The sequence below is a fragment of the Chionomys nivalis genome, chromosome 11 (genome assembly GCF_950005125.1).
Source record: "Chionomys nivalis chromosome 11, mChiNiv1.1, whole genome shotgun sequence".
Lineage (NCBI taxonomy): Eukaryota > Metazoa > Chordata > Mammalia > Rodentia > Cricetidae > Chionomys > Chionomys nivalis.
This window is the reverse complement of record NC_080096.1, coordinates 18,370,703-18,394,694: the sequence shown is the minus strand read 5'-3', so window position 1 is coordinate 18,394,694 and position 23,992 is coordinate 18,370,703. Positions and strand designations below refer to the sequence as shown.

General features: G+C 47.1%; 2 protein-coding genes across 3 annotated transcripts in view; both read right to left on the bottom strand.

The window, feature by feature from the left end:
- Cep85 (centrosomal protein 85) overlaps positions 1-3,711 on the bottom strand; it is a 38,969-nt gene extending 35,258 nt beyond the window's left edge. Inside the window, exons 1-2 of one of the 2 annotated variants that reach the window (XM_057784528.1) lie at positions 3,580-3,711; positions 1,307-1,416 (exon numbers count right to left, since the gene is read on the bottom strand). The gene's annotated coding sequence lies outside the window, so the exon portion shown is untranslated. The remainder of the gene's footprint in view (positions 1-1,306; positions 1,417-3,579) is intronic. The other variant, XM_057784527.1, reaches the window with a different exon arrangement.
- A 6,118-nt stretch (positions 3,712-9,829) lies between these two features.
- On the bottom strand, positions 9,830-22,172 carry LOC130883600 (mucin-5AC-like). Its single transcript, XM_057784182.1, is given in 11 exon segments — positions 9,830-9,882; positions 10,816-10,847; positions 11,993-12,111; positions 12,334-12,493; positions 14,289-14,525; positions 15,165-15,313; positions 17,941-18,041; positions 18,044-18,095; positions 18,343-18,392; positions 19,885-20,635; positions 22,155-22,172. Coding segments are annotated over 11 exon segments (1,722 nt in total).
- Between the last annotated feature and the right edge of the window lie 1,820 nt (positions 22,173-23,992).

The window sequence follows — 23,992 nt, the reverse complement described above, 5'->3', positions numbered from 1 at the left end:
TAATAAACATCAAAAACATTTTTTAAAAAGATTTTTAGTACCCACTGAAAGATACTCTCTAAAATAAAAGTAAAATAAACGAGTATATAAGAAACAACACAAATAACCAATTATTCAACTAAAGAGATACAACTGAAGGAAGGTAGAAAGGTAAAGCACCCAACCTAACTGAGCACTCACACCACAAAAAATGCTCATTCATGTAACAAATTCAACATGTATACAGCACTTCCTATGTCATGTGTCACACTGAATGCTCATATCAATAATATAATAGTAACTGAGATAGTTACTATTATCATTCTCCTTTTGCAGAAAAGAAAGTAAAGGTTTGGATTTAGAGGTTGGGAAGATGGCTGAGTAGTTAAAATGCTCGCACATAAGCATGAGGACAAGGGTACAAACAGAACCCTGGCAAATGCCAAATGGGAGTGGGAGCTTGTCTGTAATCCCAGCTTCAGAGGACCCCCAGAATGGGAGCCTGTCTGTAATCCCAGCTTTAGAGAGCCCCTGGAATGGGAGCCTATCTGTAATCCCAGCTTTAGAGGACTCCCGGAATGGGAGCCTGTCTGTAATCCCAGCTTCAGAGGGGAACTGGCTAGCAAGATTATACTGGGAAGCTCTGGGCTTGACGATTCTGCCTCAATGAACATCACCCTTCTGCCTGTGTGTTCGGGTATGCATGCGTGTGTGTGTTCAAGTATGCATGCATGTGTACACTCAAGTCTTCAGACCTAGTAGCGAACACCTTTACCCATCCTTGAGCTATCCTCAAGGCCCAGCATACATATTTGTCTGTTTTGTTTTTCAAGACAGGGTTTCTCTGTGTAACCCTGGTTGTCCTAGGACTCACTTTGTGGACCAGGCTGGTTCTGAACTCTGAAGATCTGTTGGCCTCCACTTCCCAGAGTGCTGAGATTAGATTAAAGGTGTTTGCCGCCACTGATCAGCTTCAGCGCATGCTTTCTTAACTATGGGTTGATAGGTGATACAATACAAAGTGGACAAAGAGATCCACCTGCTTCTGTCCCCCAAATGCTGGAATTACAGGTGTAGCCATCCCTACCCAGCTCAACTACACTGTTTTTACTGTGCATTCAAAGTTTTCTGCTTTTATGAAAGCCTACTATCTTACAAACAAAACAGTTTTAAGGTTTTCCTATTGTCTTTTTTAAAAATGTTATTCAAGGTAAACCTTTGCTACACAGTGAGGTCCTAACCTGGCTAACCTGGGATACATGAGACCCTATCTCAACAAACAAAACAACAACAAAAAACACAAGGAGGCAGGCATGGCAGCACATACCTTGAGTACTGTGAGGTAGAGGCAAAAGAATCTCTATGAATTTGAGGACACTCTGGTCTACACAGAAGTTTCAGGCTAACCAGGGCCACAACGAGATCTCAAAAAGAAAACTAACAAAACCAAAACAAAATAGAAAATCAAAAAGGTTAGAGATGTAGCTAGACTAGGAACTTTTCTAGTACACACAAAGCTCTGAGTTGGATCTGTGGCACAGGCAAACCACATAGCAAGGTAACACATGCCTATAATCCCAGCACTAAGAAGGAGGAGGAGGCAAGACCAGAAATTAAAAGTCATTCTTGGCACATGAAGCTTTACATAGCATGTGCATGTGATACACTGTTCAGATATCTGACTTGGAAAACTGCTGTCTGACCAGCTGATGAGATAGCTTAGCAGGTAAAATGACTTGTCACAGCCTGACGACTTAAGTTAATCCTTGGATCCTACAGTATAAGGAGAGAACCAACTCCTGAAAGTTGTCTCTCTCTCACTCACATACACACACAATTAAATGGCCCTAAACACACTTCTGCCATTTTGTACTTTGTATTTATGGAAAGCAGTTTTCTTAATATTGATGGTGATAAAATCAAAGTATCAACTCTGAAAAATGTTGTAGATGGTCTGTACCCTGCAGTTTCAAACACTCAGCCAAGATGACTTTTGGTTTCTGAGACAGGGTCATGGCCTAGCATTTGTTACCTAGTCAAGGATTACCCTCAAGCCTCTCTCTATGTTCTGAGTGCTGAGAATAAAGGCATGGACCACCATCCTCGGCAATACTGAATTATAAGCATATGCACCTCATTAGTATATGCAATAGCTTTTGTCTTTAATAAATGGTAAAAATCATACACAGACCAAAGAATTGGGCTTTGAGTTAGGGTCTTGCTATGTAGCCCTGGCTGGTCTAGAATGCAGTATGTATACCAGGCTAGCATTGACTGCCTGGGGAAATCTCCTGCCTCATGGGTCACCATACCAAGCTCCAAAGAATAGTCTTAAAGTAAGTTTCTTTATTACTTATCAGCAAATCTTTGATTTTTATATAATCAAGGTCTCATAAAAATTTTCCAGGCAAAAAAAAAAAGGGGGGGGGGGCAGGCCTGGCAGTTTAAAGAACCTGGCCAGACACTGTATTCATCAACCTGAATTTACTGATCACCTACTACCTCCCGGACTCTATGCAGTGAACAACTACTGGCTGGGTGTGAGCCTGCAATTTCAAACAACACGAACGCAAGATAGCCCGGGAGGTAAAGGCAGGAGGATCTCTGTGAGTTCAAAGGCTACCCTGGTCCACAGAGTGAGTTCCAGGTTAGTCAGGATTACATAGTGAGACCTTGTCTCAAAAATCCAAAACAACAACAAAAGCCCAGCCTGGGATAAACAGAAATTCCATGCCAGCCTGAACTAAACAGCAAGACCAAATAACAGAAAGAAAAGGGCGGGCGGACAGAGGCCATAGCTCAGTAGTCGAGTGCCTGCCTCAACAGGGCTGAGGGCTTCTTTAAAGTTCGGTATTTCAACAACAAAACCCAAACCGACCTGCTGGCCTTCCTGACTGACTAAAAGTCAAAGGTTTTAATACTCTGTTGGACAAACTTGAACACACTTAATATTCGATTCCTCCCAAGCCTCTGACACCTGTGACCTCGGCTTCACTCACTCCGGGTTGGGGGTGGGAGGCTGCCCTACGCACGGGGATCTGGAAGCATCTCCCGCTTCTTCACGGGTCTAGGCCGTTCCCAGGCGCCCTCTGCACCCCCCCCCCCCACGTTCCGCTCCTCGGCTCAGACGCCACCTCGGCGAGAATGGCTCCCTGACCAGCGCCTTCCGTTCCCGGCCCTTTGGGAAAGGTGTCCACTCCACCAGCCGAGTGACAACACTCGCTGACCCTCTGACTCTGTCCCCGGGTCTGCCCCGCGGGCCGCGCGCCCTACGAGGGCAGGGGGGCGTCTGGCACACGAGCATGGCAACTGCAACGAGTTAACGACGGGGGACAGCGAGGCGCGGAGGGGGGGCGACGGGGACCCGAGGGGGCGTGTGGGGATCGTTAACCAGGAAACGGAGCCGAGGCGAGCAAAGCCTGGGCCGGCATTCCGGCCAGGTCCACCTGCGCATGCGCCTCGCTCTCCCGGGCGCTGTCCCGGGCACCCTCCCCACGCCCCCCCACCCCTCGTAGGTCCCAAGTTTCCAAGGTTTTCCCGGGGCTACGGAAGGACGGACAGGGACGGCCGCCGCGGCGGGAGCCCCCAAGAAGAACTTACAGAGAGCCCCGAGAGCGGGCAGCGAGATCCCTCCCCAGGACACTGCCTGCGGCCACCACGTCCGCGCGAGTCGCGAATCCTCTCCTCAGGCCGCCTAACGGCCGTTACACACCCGTCAGCCGCACGCCTCCGAGCGCGCGCCGCCCGGCACCGCCTCTTTCTGCTGGATCCTGACCAATAGAAAGTCGAAGCATGTGGCTGTCCCGCCTCTTTCTGCTTTTCTTTGACCAATGGAGACTCGGGCCGCTCTGGAGTCCCGCCCCTGCACGGAGCCCTGGGTGGTGGGCGGGAGGATCACTGCGTAGGCGGTGCGAGACCGGTGGATCGCTCTGCGCATGACCCAGCGGCTACTCAGCTCGGACTCCTCGCTCCTTACCCGGTGCTGCCTCTAGGTGGCGCTGTGCCAGCGAGGCTTCGGGTAGCTGCTGGGCTTCGGCAGGGGCGGGCACGAGAGGCCAGGCATTAGGGACTCCCCCACAACCTGCCTCACTCCCCTCCCTCAGGAACGAGGAGGGCAGGGGGTGTCAGTGACCTGCCTGGGTCACTGCCTATTAATAGTTAATGATGAGGCGCTGGAGAGCTGGCTCAGAGGCTAAGAGCGAGGGCTGCTCTTTCAAGGTTCGGTTCCCAGCATCCTTGTCTGGCCGCTCACAACTCTCTCTTCTGCCCTCCACTGGTGCGCGCGAAGACACACACATACAGACACACACACACACACACACACACACACACACACACACACTGCATTCACACATAAAAGTTAAAGACATTTAAAAATAACAAATTAATGGATGGATGTTGAACCTGGGAATGACAGAAGAATTTAGAAATTAGGAACAGGGGGCTTTGCCGGGCGGTGGTGGCTGGCACACGCCTTTAATCCCAGCACTTGGGAGGCAGAGGCAGGCGGATCTCTGTGAGTTCGAGACCAGCCTGGTCTACAAGAGCTAGTTCCAGGACAGGCTCCAAAACCACAGAGAAACCCTGTCTTGAAAAACAAAACAAAAAAAAAAAAAAAAAGGAACAGGGGCTTTATTACTATGAACATTAAATCTGGATGTCTAAAAATGAATTTATAAACTAATGAACAGATATTTGAGTTTTCCCAGTTGATAGCTTCTGCTTCTTTTCTGAGGAAGGAGGGAGCAAAGACAAGAGCTGGTCCTGAAAAGAGAAGAAAGTTCAACAGTGAAATGCTGGGATTTAAATCTACAAGCTGTGTGCATTAATGAGCTGGAAGATGGAGTATGTCTGTAATCACAATTCAGAAGGCTAATGCAGGAGGCTCAGGAGTTTGATGCTGGCCTGGGCTACACAGTGAGATCTTGTCAGAAAAAAAAGTGTGTTTATACATTCCTTCTCTTCAACAGGGTCTTGCTATTTAGCATAGGCTGGACCTCAGACCCCTGGTACTTCTGGCTTGGCCTCCTGAATGGGTGGGTATATATATATATATATTTACTTTAAGGTTTTATTATTTGTGTGTGTGTCTGTGTGCCAGTACCCTCAGCCAGAAGGCACTGGATCCCTTGGAGCTGGGCTTATAGGCATTTGTGAGCCACTTAATATGCTGGGGTCTGAATCAATTGTTCTTGGCTTCTTATTTTGTTTTTGACATGGTTTCATATTGTCCAGATTAGCCTGGAGTTTGCTTTACAGCCAAGGTCAATTTTGAACTAATCCTTCTGCACCCATTTCTCAAGTGCTGAGATTACTGGGTGAATAAATATGCCGGCTCAGTTTCCCTCTGTAGTTTAGCAGTACCTCCACCATGTGATAATTTTCATATGAAAATGAGTTCTCATATTTCAGCAGTCTTTAGGTTCTCGCTTCAAAGACTATTCTTCATTTTAAGTTACTTTATTATTGTTTATTTCTTTGTTGACACAGGGGTTTCATGTAAACCAAACCAGCCTCATGCTCACTTTGTAATTCAGGGAAACCTTGAACTTCTGGTCATCCTATCCTACCTGTGGTTACTTCATTATTTTTAAAAGACTTGCTGCATATTTAATAAAATGTATTAATGTAAGTATCCCAACTAGCACGATGAAAAGTGAAAAGACTAGATTAGGGGCTGGAGAGATGGCTCCGTGAAGAGCACTCGCGGCTCTTCCACAGGACCTGGGTTTGGTTCCTATAACCTGCATTGTATCTCACAACTGGTCATAACTCCAGTTCCAGGGAATCCAGCATTTCTTTTGGCCTCTGTGGGCATCTGTAGTGATGTACAAGCAAAGTCTTTATATGTCTGGCTTTAAGTGAAATGTATACCAAAGCCTTTGTGTCTGGCTTTGAGAAATGGTTCAGCAAATCCTTTGCCATGTTTGGGTTAATCAGTAGAGGCTGAGGAATTGTTTTGAGACTGTTACAACCTTAAAGAGTTGTTTCTCTGGAGTCTACACTTGGTGCTGCGAGAGAGCTTGCCACTGCATCGACCTTGGTCCTAGGACACTCCTGGCAGACCTGAGTTTTTACTTTTGATTATGGCTCGGTAGTTTGAAGCTTTGGTATGACTTTGGTAGTTGGAACCTTTGCCAGCCCTTGTCAACCTTGTATATGTTTAAATAAAGTAACTAGAGTGAGCTAGTTGAGTGTGAGTCTTTTCCAAGAAGCCTGTATGGTTGCAGACTGTTACTTTAATTATGTAAAGACGCATTGCATTTGTTTAACGATGTAAAGATGTATTGCTTTACCTGCCTAAGGCACCTGATTGGTCCAATAAAAAGCTGAATAGCCAAGAGCTAGGCATTAGAGGGATAGGTGGGGCTGGTGGGCAAGGAGAATAAGTAGGAGGAAGAATCTAGGAGAAAGAAAACCACAGGGAGTGGAGAACGGGGGAGAAAAGGGGGAAGATATCTTGTGCTAAGCAGCTAGCTAGACATTGGAGAAGACAATGAAAGGAGGACATACAGAATGAAAGAAGGGTAAAAAGCCCTAAGGCAAAACATAGATCAAGAGAAACAGGTTAAATTAAGTTATAAGAGCTAGTGGGACAAGCATAAGATAAGGCCAAATATTCATAACTAATAACGAGTCTCTGTGTCTTTATTTGGGAGCTGGTAGGTGGCTAGAGAAAGCCTGGTACACTTACCCTTCTGCTTTTTCAGAAAAAGAAGGCTTGGCATCTTGGTGATCTTACCTCTCTACTTCGGCATCTATGACCCAACATCAAACAACAGGCTTCAAGCATGTAAGCAGTGAGTTTACACACATGCAAACAAAACACTTATGCATGGTGAGCTGGGCATGGTGGCGCATGCCTTTAGTTTCAGCACTCTGGAGACAGGCAGGCAGATCTCTGAGGCCAGCTTTGTCTATATTGTAAATTACAGGACAACCAAGTATACATCAGGAGACCTTACCCAAAAACAAACAAACAAAAAACACTCATACACATATTTTTTTAATGTTAGATTTTGTTAAATATAATTTTCTCATTTAACCAAAGAGAACAGGAGGAGTCAAATTCAGGGGTGCATGCCTGCAATCTTGGCTCTCAAGATTGAGACGTCAGTACAGCAAGTTCAGCCTGATCCACACAATGAAATGCTGTGTCAAAAAGACAAGATGGGACCCTCATAAAGGGGGAAGATAGGGACTCCACACATGTTTATCCTCTGACCTCCACGGGCTGTCCTGTGGCAAACATACCCACGAGCACACATTGGACAAGCATGTGCTTATTCTCTAAACAAATAGAGAAAAGAATGCTGAATTGAGCTTAATTTTTTTTTTCAAGACAGGGTTTCTCTGTGTAGCTCTGACTGTCCTGGAACTCACTCTGTAGACCAGTCTTTGAACTCACTGAGATCTCTGCCCCTGCCTCCCAAGTGCTATGATTAAAGGTGTGCACCACCACCGCACCACCACCCGACTTTCTGCATTTCTTGAGTTTTCTGTTTGATACATGGCTTCATAATGCCCAAACTAGCAAACTCACTACAGAGCTGAGAATGAACTTGAACTCCTGACAATGAAAGACCCCCCCCCCCCAAAGGACCTTCCCTCGGGAGGAGACCTCCCCGAAGCCAAGGAATAGGCCGAGACCACACGGATGCAAACTGCAAGAGGTTTATTAGGTAGACACAGGTACCTGCGGGCGACAAAGTCTTTCGGAGGACTTGCGCGTCAGCAGACTGGGAGGAGGTCATTTTATAGGAAAGAGGGCAGCAAAAGCAAGTTTTACAGAAGCAGAAGCGTGGTTATGGGGGGGGGGCATAAATGGTTTTTCCTCTCCCAGCATGGATGTTTGGCAGCAGACATCCTGCTCTTATCTTATAGATATCCTACTTTGCAGTCACCCTGCTTTGTAGATGTCCTATCTTATAGATATCCTGTTTTCCTCTCACGAGAGCAGGCTAGCTGCTGATCCTGAGAATCTTTCAAGCAAACAGGACGTTCTCCCGGGGAGCCTGCTAGCTGCGGGTTCTGAGGAGGGGGTCTGTAGGGTCTTTCACGATGACCTTGACCTCCCAGTCTTCCTGACTCCAGCTCCACCTCTCAAGTGCTGAGGTTACAGACGTACACCACTGTACCTAGCTCCCATTTTCTGATTTTTTTTCTTGGAGTATATATGTTTGGGGTTCGTATGAATTTATTGCTGTTTGGGGACTCAAACTCACACCCTGCATGTGCTATGCAAGGGCTCTATCACTGAGCAACACCTTCGCCCATTTTTCTGTTTTGTTTATGTTTGTTATTTGTTTGAAGCAGGGTCTTGATATATAACCCAGGCTGGTCTCAAACTCAGAATAATCCTCCAGCCTCAGTCTCCAGGTAGCTGGGATTCCAGGTGCACAGTACCTCGCAAGGCTTGCCTGTCTGTTAACTGTGACGCCCAAAGTCCGGATCCCCAATATATCACCAAAAGGTCGCGTCCGATCCCAAAGCGAAGCAGCGAGGGGAGGGGGTTTTTATAGTGGGAAAGGCTTGCGGAATCCCTGTAGGCTCGGGATTGGCTGCCCTCTATGGGGTAAGGGGATTGTCTGCTCCTGATTGACTCCTCTTGTTAGGGGGAGGAGTCCATGGTGTATCAGGGAGAGGTCACTACTCTAGCCTAGAGGTTACTGCTGCCTACTCAGGGATTGGCCAGTTTTTCCTGCTCAGGGATTGGTTGGTTTCCTGTCAGCTAGAGGTGGCTCTGATCTCAGGGCCAAACTGTGTTTCTTTCTCTGATCCTTTTTATCTTTTAGGCTCTAACTTTAGGGCCAAGGTGAATTCCTTTAACAGGTTCTGGTTCTAGGGACAAAGTGTGTTCCTTTGCCTCTGGTTTCGGGGTCAGGGTGTTTTCATCTAGCTAGGGGTTCAGGGGTAAAGTGTTTTTTTTTTTTTCCCGCTGTCTCAGGTCCCAGATCCGGGGTGTGTTTCTTTCCCTGGCTCTGGGTTCAGAGTCAGGGTGCTTGGGGATCGTGCTATGGCTACAGATCTTCCGGGGGCCTGAGTCTCTCATTCACAGCTAAAGTCTGTCTTGTCTCCTGGTCCACAGCCTCCTTCCAGCCCTCATCCCCGGGGCATAACATAGTCCCAGGTATGGAAAAGATTCTGGTTTGGGACGAATGAGGGACGACAGCACAAACACTGTGGCTGTATCGCTCTCAAATAGGAAAGGTGGCCTAAGGCAGCCACGGGTTACCAAGCTATAGGAGGAAAAGGCTTGGGCACTATTATATAAATGCATTGAACTCTCGTCCTGGAACTGAACAGTTTCGGCCATTTTGCAGAAAAAAAAAAAGAGAGAAAGTAGCTGACTAAGGCCCAAGGATTTCCTGAGAATGATTCCCAAGCTGATCAGGTCAACACTTTCATTTTACCTGTGTGGAGAGGAAGCCCCAAAGGAAAAAAGTGGCCGCCACCCCCTCCTCCCTTTCCAATCCTTCAGTCCACTAACCTGGAGCACTGAAGCCTTAAGGTCAAATTATACAGACAGACGTCAGAAAAAGTAGAATTCTGTGTGTTTATTGGCCATAAACTCTCTACTTTCCCCCTCATGTTGAGTGGTCTAATCACACACCCTCCCCTAAGAGCTACAAGGATAGGAAACAAAGGCATGACAAGAGAGCGTAATCCACCAGGCAGTCGCCACAGTCTTCCCAACGCTGGGCTACACACTGGTCCGTGGCCAGCTCCTCTGGTGCCTAACAGAGGTCACACTTGCCTCTCATCAAGTCTTCCTCCACTCCATCCTTGGCTGAGGCAAGTAAACTAGACACTAAGTGCTCGTGTTGGAGTGGGGAGGCTGGACCAACTTTTAGTCCAGCATCCAGCCTGTCACTATCAGGAGCAAGATGGACATCCAGGCTCCTGCAGGAAAGAAAGAAATGATTATGAAATAGACTAAGGGGGCTGGAGAGGTGGCACAGCAGTTAAGAGCACATAGCTCCTGCAGAGGTCCTCAGCTTGGTTCCCAGCAGCCACATCAGACAGCTCACAGTAGTCTGTAACTTCAGTCCCAGGGCAGTCGGCCACCTCTGACCTCCATGGATGCCAGCACTCACGTGCATATCACACAAGCATGTATACACAGAATTTAAAATAAAAGTAAGTATTCAAAGGGGGATTTGAGGAGCTTTCAGAGTCTATGAGCCTTTTTAAATATTTCTTTTTATTCCAGTTATTTACTTATGTGTGCATGTTGTGATGTACATGTTGAGGTTAGAGGACATATTCTTGGGTTCCCTCTACCCATACATGGGTCCCAGGGATAGAATTCAGGCCATCAAGCTTAGCATCAAGTACCTGTACTCACAGAGCAGCCTCAATTAGGAGTGTTATTAAATACACTGCTGTTTTTTCTTTTTCTTTGAGACACATGGTCCAGGCTGGCCTCAAAGTTGCTCTGTAGCCAAGGGTGGCTTTAAACACCTAACTCTCCTGCTTGCACCTCCTAAGTGCCGGGATTCCAGGGTAAGCCACTACACCTGGCTTTATGTGGAGCAGGGTCCGCTATCTTGAACAGGCTGACTCAAAGCTTCTGGGCTCAGGCATGCTCCACGGTGCCCAGGGCACTTTAAATCTTCAACCCTTACTCGGAATCATTTCTGGGTAGTTTCAGATTTTTTGAGGCCGGATAAAGCACAGCCTCACATTAATTCTAGCATATATTACTCCAGCTGAGAGAGGTTGATTGACTTCTTGGCCGCATAGCTCAGGAGAAGAAACAGCATGCAAAATCACCAGCAGCCTGAGCGTGTCACATGAGAACTTACTTCCTTAGAGCTGTCCTCTTGTACTAACCTGCTCTGCTCCTGCTGCTGGAGGCTCTTGGGCTCTGCAACCACATGAAGAGCGAGATTGAATTCCAAGTGCCCCGGACATGGCCAGCACTCACCCATCGTTCCATCGGGATTAGACAAAAGAGGCTGGCAGATTTTGGAAAACTGGGACTCAGAAGGATGAAATATCCTGGAATCCCCAAAAGTGTGGGGTTTCCCAGTGAGGGCAAAAGGACTCTTACAGACTAGAAAGGAGAGAGAGTACTGGGCCAGGAGTAATGACCAAAGAGAGGCTGGCATGAAAGACAGCATGAGCAGAGTGGGTTGCTTGGCAGGAAAGGAGAGAGAGTGTCTGAGTGGCTGGAGTGATGGCTCAGTGGTTAAGAGCACTGAATGCTTTCTCAGGGGATGCAGGTTCGATTCCCAGCACCCATAAAGTGACTCACAATTATCTGTGACTCCAATTCCAGGGGATCAAATGCCCTTTTCTGGCCTCGAGTGGACACCAGGCACAGGTGGTCCATAGGCATACATGCAGACAAAACACTCATACACGTAAAATAAAATTTAAAAACATGTTTTAGAGAGACGCTGGAAGTGAAGATGGCCCAGACCTGAGAGTGGCATGATGGGTTACTGTTGCCAACCTGGCAGAATCTAGAGTCACGCAAAGACGGGTCTCTGGGCATGCCTGTGTGGAAGTATCTTGATTACATATTAGTTGATGTGGGAAGAACCATCTTAATTGTAGTGAAGCCACCAGTTCTCTGGGCAAGGGACCCCTGAACTGTTGAAAATGCAGAAAGTGAGTTTGAGCACTAGTGTGTGTTCCTGGCTCTCTGCTTTCTGGCTGCAGATGTGATGTGAGAAAGCCAGCAAGCTCCTGCTGCCGTGATCCTCTGACATACTGCACGGGACCCTTGAACCATGAGCCACAGGAAACTTTAAGCTGCATCCATATGTGTGTTTTCCCACAGTAACGGGCAGAGAAACTAAGATGAGCGTAAAGAGGCCGGGGTGGTTGCAAGGACTTGTCCAGAGAGAGGGAGAATGTGGGCTCAGAGAGGACCCTGGGTACAGGGGAAGAGTGTGAAGACAAGAAGGTCAGGGGCGACTCAGTGGAAGCTCAGGGTCTCAGAACAAGACATTAGGAAGGTCTTGGCAGAGGAGCTGGGGATGCCCTCCAAAGGTCCATCTACATACCGCTTATTTGGAGAGGCCCAAATACAATCTACTTGCTACCACCAGGTTCCAGATGGGTCCCAACTCGAGAGTCCCAGAGTGAATTTCTCCGCAGGGAATTCTTCCCACTACAAGACTGTAGGTGACAAGACAGTGTGGGGACTTTTCCCAGGACCTCAGAGACTCGTGTTCCACTACCCCACAACTCAAATAAGTTTTCCCATTTCCACCTACAAGATCTAGGGCTTCAAATGCCCCTCTTTAAGTCAGTCCCGGGAAAAGGAGGCCAGCACACAATCACATGACTACCCTCGGCCCAGTCCCGGCTGCATGGCTGGGCTTCAGGAACCCCACTCACCGGCTGGCATGGGCGAGATGCTTGCTTGTCACAGAGGGTCACTTGGGCGTGTAGGTAGAGCGTGTCGCTATTCAAGAATCGCGACAGAATGAAGGCCAGTGTCACCTGTATGGAGGCTCCATTGTTCAAGTCCTGGAGCAGCCGGTCCCCGACTGGGCAGCTATGGGGAGAAGGCCCTAGTGCTGATCTTTGAGACCCAGGCTTGGGGCCCCAGGTATCAACACACAGTTTGATTTCGGCCACTTTAACGTGTTCTGTATAATTGGGGGTGTTCCTGCTGAGAACTCACTTTACATAGATTAATTTCATCCCAACAACCATATTCTAAGGATGACCATACTTTTGACTGTTCCCCATTTTTAAATGTTTATTATCTTATCCCTGCCCATGTTTGTGCAGCACGGAAGTACAGTACCCACGGAGGTCAGAAGAGGGTGCTGTTCCATCACCTAGAACTAGAGTTACAGATGGTTGTAACGCCATGTGGGTGCTGTGAACCCAACCCAGGTCCTCTGCAAGAGCAGCCAGTGCTTTTTAACTGCTGAGCCAGCTCTCCAGCCCCCTACCCTTCCCTTTCTTTTTTAAAAAGGAGGAAACGGGTTTGGAGATGTTAGGTAGGTCCTCAAATTTGGGCCAGGGTGTTCTAGCACGATGCTGGCCCCCGGTGGGAACCCCAGAACCTCAGGAATAGAGGAAAAGCTTATTACAGGCTAGGGCAAATTCAAGAGTGTGTTTTGGGACCACACTGAGCATGACCAGCCCTTGGTCATACTCAGCCCTCTGCTCTCATCTGTGCAGCAGAGGAAGTAATCCTTCCTGGGATGCTCTGTGAGCTGATGAGCAATCCCTATGCTTCTGCAAAAACTATTGCCAATATTACTGAAATTTGATATGGAAGTAAGACATTCCCCCACCCCCGTCTCATTTTGAGTCAGGATACCAGGCATGCACAAGCTGTCCTGCTCTAAGTAGCTGAAGGCGGCTCTTACTTCTCAACCACCCTACCTCTCCCTTCTGATTGCTTAGGTTACAGGCATGCACCATCATACCCAATTTTTATTTTATTTTATAATTATGTTTTAAAAAAGGTCTTCCCGTGCCAGACGGTGGTGGCGCACGCCTTTACTCGCAGCACTCAGGAGGCAGAGACAGGGGGATCTCTGTGAGTTTGAGGCCAGCCTGGTCTACAAGAGCTAATTTCAGGACAGGCTCCAAAGCTACAGAGAAATCATGTCTTGAAATTAAAACAAAATAGAACAAAACAAAAAAATAGGGTCTTGCTGTCTTACTTGTCTAACCTGATATTCTAAGTAATTCCTCTGTCTCAGCCTCCCAAGTACTTGGATTTGGGGCATAAACACCTGACTAAGAGGCCCAACTCTGACCCGACTGTGCTCAACACTGAACACAGTCACCTCCCATGCACCTGAACTGAGTCTTAGCTTCTCGTGTAAGATGCTAATCAAAATATAACTATCTCACAGTGTGTGGTAAGATTTAAATTAACTGATAAGCGTGATGTGACTCAAACTACATCCAGCATGAAATAAATATTATTTGTAAATAACCAAATTCTTAGCTGTCGTTAGCTATTACATGTAGTGTACTTCAATAACAACATAGCATATGGCACTCTGACATGTTAATGCTATATTTCTAAATCTCATCATAGGTCCTCAATAACTGTCTGGGTGAAAGAATAGAAGAAATGAATGTCACCTATTGACTGTGAGATCTTGAGCAGGTTTTAATCTCCTTGGGCCTCAGTTTACTCATCTGTAAAATGCGGCTGAATGCATTCGCTCAACCAGCATTCCCCATCCCTTCCTTCCTTCCTTCCCCATTTTGTTTGCCAGAGATACCGAAAAGAACGGGGGAGGGGGGGTCTGTGCTCATGGGAACAAAAGTACCTGCCTAAGTCACAGACCAAGAGCTGGAGCCTGATTGGTCCTTACCTCTCATTCACAAAATGATAGGTGGCCTTAGCCACTGTGTTGGAGATGTTGTCACTGGCAAAGACCTCATTAGCCACTAGGGAGAACTGGTCAGGATCACTGCTGGTGGACTTGAGGACCACATAGAGGGGCATGCCCACGGGAGCTGTACGGTCCTCGAGTGGTCTGTGGAGTTCAAGGTCTGTGAAGACGCTCAGGGTGATGACAGTCTCTCCAATGCCAGGAATATGGATAGTGCTGTATCCAGAGAGAAACAAGAGTGAGCCCTCACAGGGAAGGGAGTGGGTAAAGCGCCCTATTGTACAGCCCGAGGATCTGAGATCAAGCCCAGGCATAATGGCGTGTTTGCGAACTTAACTACTAGAGAGACAGGCAGACCCAGAGGGCTTGCTGGTCAACCAGGCTAGCCCTGCTTGATAAGTTTGAGACCAATGGGAGAGCCTGCCTTAAAGAATAAGGGAGGGAACTCTGTGAGGCAGCTTCCATAAGGTCACCATCTGCGGTGGGATGGGACTTCGTGATGAAGTAGTGTTTGGGGGTCTCCAATAAATATAAAAGGAAGAAAAGATGGCCGGGGAGGAGCAAACCTGTTCACTTTCTTCATGGACCACATAAACTATGAAGTGCCACATCATAGGTCCCCAGACCTTGGCAGGTATCTAACTTCATGATAATTTACATAAATAACCCACAATGCATCTCTTCCTAGAAGCATCCCGTTTCTCTGTCCACGTCAGAGATGCTTACATATGGTGGGTGAGCATGAGGGCCAATTTCTCGAGAGTGTTGAGGCTTTGGCTAGCTTCAAGGTAGCAGTGAGAACTTGGGGGTGGCCTAGGGCCTAGCTGCAGAGACAGCTGATGGGATGTAACTCACGGAATGGAGGCCTCCTGGTAGGAGACAGGCTTGCTGACATTCACCACCAGGGGGTACGCACAGCTGAAGTGGAGCACTCTGGAGCCAGAGCCAAGGCGAGCCTCTTCAAGGTGCACATTCACAGAGTACAGGGCATGGCTGACGTTGGTCTAGAAAAGACAGGTAGGTGAGCAGACACTACCCACAAGTCCCTGGGGTCAACGCCTCCCATCCTCTCTGGCAACAAGGTGTTTATTTCAATAAAAGCTGTAGCCGAAGTTCTTTGAGCCTGGTTCTCTGGCTTGAACACAGCGCTCCTTTATTGGCCCCATTTTATAAAAGGGTAAAAGAAGGCTCAGAAAGGTTCAAAGATGTCCCCAGCAAGTGACAGCTTAAATCCAACAGCACTCTGACTCCGGGGACCATCACTTTATCCCCCCATGCCATGGTTCTAAGTTTCTTCTCTTGAGATGGGGTAGACCAGGTTGGTCTTCATGACTATGTAGCTGAGGATGGTCTTGAACTCCTGACATGTCTGGTTCCACCTCCCAAGTACCAGGATTATGTCACAATGCCCAATGTCTATGGTGCTGGGAATTGAACCCAGAGTTGCCAATGGAGGTTCTTACTCCATGGTCCTAAAATGTTAATACTTATTTTATTTTACTTTATTTTGAGACAGGGCATTATATAGCCCAAACTAGTGTCCAACTATGTACCCAAGGATGGTCTTGAACTCTCCCCTGCCTCTGCTTCCCAAGTGCTGAGCCTATCTGCAGACACCACCACATCTGGGCTGTTTTTATTTTTGGTGTGATAGTGTGGTGGTTGTTTTGAGAGAGCATTTTAAAGGTTTATTTTATTTTGAAAATTATATACATGTGTGTACCTCTCTAGCTGAATGTATCTGACAGTGCAGGTTCCTGAAGAGGACAGAAGAGGGCACCAGAACCTCTGGATCTGGATTTTAAATGATTGTGAGCTGCAGGTCCTCTGTAATGTGAACTCTTAACTGCTGAGTCTCTCTCCAGCCTAGGAAGAATAACTTGCTCTGTAGCCCAGGCTATCCTGAGACTTGCAATCCTCCTGCCTCAGTTTTCTTAGTTCTGGGCTTATTGGTGCCAATTTGAATTTTTGGAATCTCTTGGGAAAAAAATTAGGATCCCTGAGCTGTTAAGAATTATAAGTCTGAAGCCGGGCGGTGGTGGCGCACGCCTTTAATCCCAGCACTCGGGAGGCAGAGGCAGGCGGATCTCTGGGAGTTCGAGGCCAGCCTGGTCTACAAGAGCTAGTTCCAGGACAGGCTCCAAAGCTACAGAGAAACCCTGTCTCGAAAAACCAAAAAAAAAAAAGAATTATAAGTCTGGCCGGGCGATGGTGGCGAACGCCTTTAATCCCAGCACTCGGGAGGCAGAGGCAGGCGGATCTCTGTGAGTTCGAGACCAGCCTGGTCTACAAGAGCTAGTTCCAGGACAGGCTCCAAAGCCACAGAGAAACCCTGTCTCAAAAAACCAAAAAAAAAAAGAATTCTAAGTCTGAATGGCTGGTGATGGTGCACACCTTTAATCCCTGCACTTTGGAGGCAGAGGCAGGGGATCTCTGTGAGTTCGAGGTTAGCCTGGTTCATACAGATAGTTTCAGGACAGCCAACGCTCCACAATGAAACCCTGTCTTGAAAATCAAAAACGCAAGAGAGAGAGAGAGAGAGAGAGAGAGAGAAAATTATAAGTCGGAGTTAGGTGTAATGGTATATATCTTAAACCCCATCATTGGGGAGGCAGAGGCCAACCTAGTCTACATAGAAAGTTCCAGGATATTCATGGCCACATAGAGAGACTCTGTCCCTAACAAAAACAAAACAAAAAAACCTAAGTCTGGGTCGGGTGTGGTGGTGCACACCTTTAGTGCTTACTGGGAGGCAGAGGAGGTGGATCTTTGTGAGTTCTAGGCCAGCCTGGTCTATATAGTGAGTTCTGTGCCAGCCTGGGATACATGGTGAGAGTATATCTCTAAATAAATAAATTAAATTAAAAAAAGAATTCCAGGTTCTAGGGCTGGGGATGTATCTCAGTTTTAGAGTGTTTGCCTAGCACACATTAAGTCTCCCCAGCACTGAAAAGAAAAAAAAAAAAGAAAGAAAAAAAGAAGGAAGGAAGGAAGAAGAAAGAAAAAGATGAGTTCTGATCAAGAGATGGGGGCTTTAGAAGCACTGCTGTTGTTCGGTGGCATTCTATTATTTATGTGAATTACGTTGTCCTTATAAAACTAGTCTCTGAATGCTGGTGCAGGTATGTAATCCCAGGACTCAGGAGGCTGAGGCAGGAGGATTACCTCAAGTTCCAACTGTAATTTGGGAAAATCCTTTAAATTCTCTGAGCTATGGATTCCTCATTTATAATGAGAACCTCTCAAGATTAGAACCATTAAAAATAAATTGATAGACATGGCATTTGAACAGAAATCAGTAAAAAACTGCTGTGGTTGCTCTTTTGAAGTGTTTCACGGTTGAGAGTTTGGAAACCAAGACCCCAATTCAGCAAATACAGCACATGTAAAGGCATTCCCATTCTGGAGACAGATTGACCATTTTCTTCAACAAGACTGATCTGATGGCTAAGATTTGAGACCACCCAAGACAAGAGTTACCTAACCTCTCCTGTTTCAGCCCAGTCTTCAGAGCTTTCCCCCACCCCGTGCCTTCCCAACCCTGCCCACAAGCTTCCTGGCCCTGCCCCCACAGCTTTCCCAGCTCTGCCCCAGGACTTTCCCCTTTCCTTAGAGTTGAGGGTCAGCTTACAGAGATGTGGAGTCCACAAGTTCCTTCTTTCTTCTCCAACTGAAAGACCTGGACCCGGTGACCCTGGTCTGTTGTATTGGTACTGGAACACCCCGAGAGACATCTTTCTTCAGGACCCAGTGCTGATGCTTCAAGAAGCAGCTCCTCCCCTGGGGCTGGAGAGATGGTTAAGAGCATTGCCTACTCTTCCAGAAGTCCTGAGTTCAATTCCCACCAACCACATGGTGGCTCACGACCATCTGTAATAAGGTCTGGTGCCCTCTTCTGGCCTGCAGGGATACACACAGATAGAATATTGTATACATAATAAATAAATAAATAAATAAATAAATAAATAAATAAATAACAATCCTGTATCTCTTTAAAAAAAAAAAAACAAAAGAAGCAGCTCCTCAGAGCCACCTCAATGACCTCTGGTTTGCAGCACAGGATTCCCATCTCCCTGGATAGTTCTGCAGGGGAACAAGAGCCAGGGGCGGGGTCTTTTGAGGATCCTGGGATGATACCATGAGAAGGAATACTTTTCCTCAGGTGGGTGAAGAAGACAGTGGATACTGGTCCACTCTCCACTCCCTTAAACACAGCCAGCAAATGGTTCAGTAGGTAAAGGCTTGCCATGGAGACCTGAGTTCAATTCCCAGGGCACACAGAAAGGTGAAAGGAAAGAAGTGACTTCACAAAGCTGTCCTCTGACCTCTTCACGATAGCAAGTGTACCCCCAATACACACACACACAATGCACACATAATAATTGTTAAAATTGTAAACATGTCTGGGTGTGGAGGCGCATGCCTTTCATCCCAGCACTCAGGAAACAGAGGCAGATGGATTTCTGTGAGTTTGAGGCCATCCTGGTCTAAAGAGTGAGTCCAGGACAGCCAGGGCTACACAGAAAAACCCTGTCTCAAAACACCCCCCCCCACACACACACATACAGATCTCATACATGTCTTGTGGGATCCTGATCCTGGCCCTCACAGGTCCTTAAGATCTCTTTTCCGAGAATTAGTACCTGGGTCACAAAGCGTCTGTGGGAGCTGGGAAGGTAGCTTTGTTGGCAGAGAGCTTGCCTGCCATCATTTGATCTCCAGTGCCACATGAATAGGGCATGATGGTGGCCGCCTGTAATCCCAGAATTTAGGAGGCAGAGGCAGGAAGATCAAGAGCTGAAGCTCGTCTTCAGTGGCCAGGGCGGCTCTGGACTAAGAGACCTTGACTAAACAACAAAGCTTGGGGGGGATGAAGCTCCCATCTTGGAGCCAGGTAGCCTGAGGGTTGGGCAGTGGATGCAGGAATAGACGAAGCCCAGAGGCAGAGCCAGAAAGGTAAGAAGAAAAGAAGAAGGTGGCTCCCTGTTCCTGCCAGACTCTTCAATTTTCAGTCCCCAGGGAACCAAGGAAGCCTGGTCTGGGCTTCAACGAAAGAGAATGACTTTGGCGAAGGCAGCTGGTGTCTCTAACTTGTCTGGCAAGATTGGGGTTTTAAGGGGTTAATTTGTTTATTCTCCAATTTTTCTCATTCCAAGCTGGAAGCTAGAACCTGGTGTGTGTGTGTGTGTGTGTGTGTGTGTGAGTGTGTGTGTGTGTGTGATATGTGCCTGTAATCCCCATCAGTACCTGGACAGCAGTTTGGGTCCTGGGGGCTGCAGGCTGGGGCTGGGGCAAGGTAGATGGTCTCATCTGCTCAGCCAACTCTGAATGGACTCATTCCATGTTCAGGTCTTACCAGTTTCTTTGGACAGGGTTCCCGCTGAGCCTTCTCAGAGTTCCCTGACTGCACTCATCCTGGCCAGTTATCTGATTCATTCATACGTGTTATTCATGTTATTTACATATTTACATCCATGCACATAAATCAAAATCAAAGAGAAAGAGGAGGAGGAAAAGCAATAGCAGCAGCAGCAGCAACAGCAATAGACTTCCTGGAAGGATTATTCAGACTTACCCAAGTGGAAATAGTAGCTATTGCTGCACATACAGCCTCTGGTGCTGTCTAGATACTCATCCAAAGCACAGGCACCACCTCCTGGACCACTACTCTGGCTTGAGCTGCGGGGAGCTGGACTGGTCCCAATTATAGTGGAGGATTTGGTGGTCTCTGAGGCGTTATGGACAAGGCCTGTGGGATGTTCAGGTGACTGGGCTGTACCAGTGCCTATGCTTGAGTCTGTCTGTGCTGGCTGAGAAGGCGTCTGTGTCACAGAGCTGCTCTGTGGGTCTGGTGGTTTGCTTGTTGTGGGGGGTGTCGCTGGAGTTGGGGGTACAGCTGCAGTGTCTTTTTCCTGAGTCTCAGCTGTGTCTGTGCTGAGAACAGCTGTACTCGGGGCGGCGACTGTGGTGGATGAAGGGGTGTTCGTAACTGCCACGGTTGTTGTGGGTAAAGGTTCGTGTGTGTCCCTGGCTTTGTCCAATGTTGATGAGGGTGGAATTTGATTCAGTTGTGGGGTCTCAGATGAAATGGCCAAGCTGAATAAAACTGTGGTTTTGGATGTCACTATCGATTCCTTTACTGCAGAGGTCATTGTGAAATCTGACAGTGACATGCTATTAGTGACTGTGATGGCAGGGGTGTGTACTGTTGATGTCATCTGTTCTGTGGGCCCTGCTGTGCCTCTGCTCTGGGGTGATGCTGGAAGAGTAGGTGATGTCATCTGATCTTGGGACTTAGATGTCGGTGTCTCAGTCACTGACGAACTGTTGGGTTCTTCTGTGGAGTCATGGCCTTTCATACTGTGAGGCAGACTTGAATTTGTAGATGGGTAGGGCAGATTTCTGTTACTCACAGAGCTCTCTGTGGAGGGCGAGTCTGAGGCAAGCACCCCGACCGAAGCGCCACCTACAGAAATGGCAACAGCAGCAAAAATAAAGACACCAAGCACCATGCCTTCCTTCCCCCCAGTGCTCTGCCTCCAAGTCTCCTACTGAGGACATCTAATGAAAACAACAGCTACACTAGTCCATGTAACGAGCTCGCACATGCACTTTCTCTTCCGGTCCCAGATGCTTCAGGAGCTGCCAGTTACCATTCAGACTTGGTTAAGTTCCAGAACCACACCACACACAACCAGTCCTGAAAATGGCACAGAAATGGCACCAAGAAACCCCAGTCACAAAGATATGAATCTACATGAGCTTTGCCAAGGAGCACAACAAGAAAGGCCTGAAGAAGATGCAAGGCAGACAAGGCGAAGGCCATGGGCGCACATGCAGAGGCCAGCAAGACTTAGACTCCTTAGGATAGAATGTTTAATAAAACAGTAGGATATGTTCCTTGTTTAATATTGTTTATGCTGGTTGTAATTCTAACTTTATACTTGATATCTGTTCCTAGTATACATAGTTTTGTATTGGGTTTGGAACTCTCTTATTTAAACAAAAGGGGGAGGTGCTGTGGGAGCTCCTTCAGCCAATAGCCTTTAAGATACCAGCCCACTTGGATGTGATCTCTTATACTATAAATGCAGCAGTATAGCATAGACTTGCTCTCTTGCTTCAGGTTCTTGTTTCTATCTGCTAGATTCGGTTCCTGTTTCCTGTTTGTGCAGAGGACTGTGATCTAGGACTGTGATCTGTAAGTCTACCCCTAAATAAATAACCCCTTATTATACGTAATTCTGAACTAGTATGGGATTATTTCCTCTCTACCATATGTACATAGCTTCTTGGGTTTGAACTCAGGTTTTCAGGCTAGGCAGCAAGTGATTTTATCCACCAAACCACTGAATCAACCATTCCTACTTTGTATCTAGTTACTTATTTATGTATTATTTGAGACAGGGTCTTTCTTTGTATCACAAGCTGGCTTCAAACTATGTAGATCAGGCTGAGCTTCAAACGCATAGATATTCGCCTGCCTCTGCCTCCTGAGTGATGGGATTAAAAGCATGTGCCACCATACCTAACATTTTTATGTGTACACATGTTTTCCTGTATGTATGTGCATCGTGCATGTGCGGTGTTCTTGGAGACGAGAAAGGGGCATTGGAACCCCTGGAACTGAAGCTACAGACAATTGTGAGTCCCCATGTGGGTGCGTGCTGGGAACCAAATCCAGGTCCTCTCCAAGAGCACCAGTACTCTTATGGCTGAGCGGTCTCTTCAGCCCTCTGTGTTGTTTTCATGCTGGGTTTATTCCTTATTTAATATGCTTGTGTGTTTTGCCTGCATGTATATGTGTGCCTGGTGCCGTTGTTTGTGTGTTTTGCCTGCATGTATATGTGTGCCTGGTGCCATTGTTTGTGTGTTTTGCCTGCATGTATATGTGTGCCTGGTGCCGTTGGTGGTCAAACGAGGGTGTCAGCTCCCCTGAGACCCACACACACGCTGAACCCACAGGTGGCTGTGGGTACTGGGAACTGAACCCAGGACCTCTGGAAGAGCAGTCTCCATGCTCTTAACCACTGAGCCATCTCTCCAGTTCCATTCTCCATCCCTGCTGTGGTTTTTCTTGTTTTTGTTTTGTTTTTGTTTGTTTTTGTTCGTTTGCCTCATGTGTATAGATGTTCCACTTCCTTGTAAGTCTGTGCGCCCTGCGTATGTCTGGTGCCCGTGGAAGCCAGAAGAGGGTGTTGGATCACCTGAATTAAAGTTACAGATGACTGTAGTGGATGCTGGGAATCAAATCCAGGTCCTTTACAAGAGTAGTAGCCAGTGCTCTAACTTGCAGAGCCATCTCTTTAGCCCCCTATTTTTTTTATTAATTTTTTCATTTATTTTACATACCAACCACAGTTTCACCTCCCTCTTCTATTGTTTTAAAGATTTATTTATTTATTATATATACAGTGTTCTGCCTGCATGTATGCCTGCATGCCAGAAGGGGGCACCAGATCTCATTATATATGGATGTGAGTCACTACTCAGAACCTCTAGAAGAACAGCCAGTTCTCTTAACCTCTGAGTCATCGCTCCAGCCCTATGGGCTTGTATTAAACAAAGTAGAATAAATAAATCTTTATTAAAAAAAAAAAAAAGACAAGGCCTTAAAAAGCCTACCTTGCATACAGGGCTAGCCTTGAACTCACTATGAGCCCAGGGTGGCCTTAAATTCCCTATGGTCTCACTGAATTCCTTCTTTTGCTTTGTTGAGACAGGCTCTTACGAATCTTAGGCTGGCCACACTACATGGCAGAGGATGACCTTGATCCTCCTGTATCTACCTCCTGAGTGCCCACCGAGACTGGCTTTCCGGAAGTGTTTGATTTCTTGATAACTTGTTTGAACTTAGTTGAACTAGTGGTTCAGTGGTTAAGAGCACCAATACCCCAAAACACCCACATTCAGTTCTGAGCATCCACATGGTGGTTTTCAACCATCTGTAAGTCTAGTCCCAGGTGAGCTAACGCCCTCTTCTGAATTCCAAGGGCACCAGGCACACACGTGTTGTGTTGTACATACATACATGCAAGCAAAAACACTCATACACATTAAATAAATAGATAAATCTAAAACTAAAGCAACATGGGGGCTGGAGAGACAGTTTAGCCAGTAGGAGCACTTTCTGCTCTTCTAGAAGACTTGGATTTGGTTCCCAGCGCTCACAAAAGTGTTACGCAGAATAATGCAAGCAGGTTAGGGACACAGCTCAATGGGAGAAAGTTTATTTTGGCAACCTTGAGGCCTTGGCTTCAATTCTTAGTACCACATACACCAGTGGTTCTCAACCTTCCTAAAGCTGCAGCCCTTTAAATACCTCACGTTGTGGTGACCCCCCAACCCTAAAACTATTTTCGTTGCTACTTCATAACTGTAATTTGCTACTGCTATGAATCATAATGTAAGTATCTGTGTTTTCTGATGGTCTTAGGTGACCCCTGTGAAGGCTATTTGACCCCCTCCCCAGGGGTTGTGACCCACAGGTTGAGAACTACTGACACACACAAAAGCCAGATGTGGTAGCAGATGTGCCTATAGTCTAGCACCTGGGAAGCAGGGGAAGTGTGCCTTGCAGCAAGTTTGGGGCCAGCCAGGGCTACATAGCAAGACCCTGTATCAAAACACAAAGAACAAACAAAACCCCCAACAAACTAAGCTGGGCATATGGGATAAGCCTT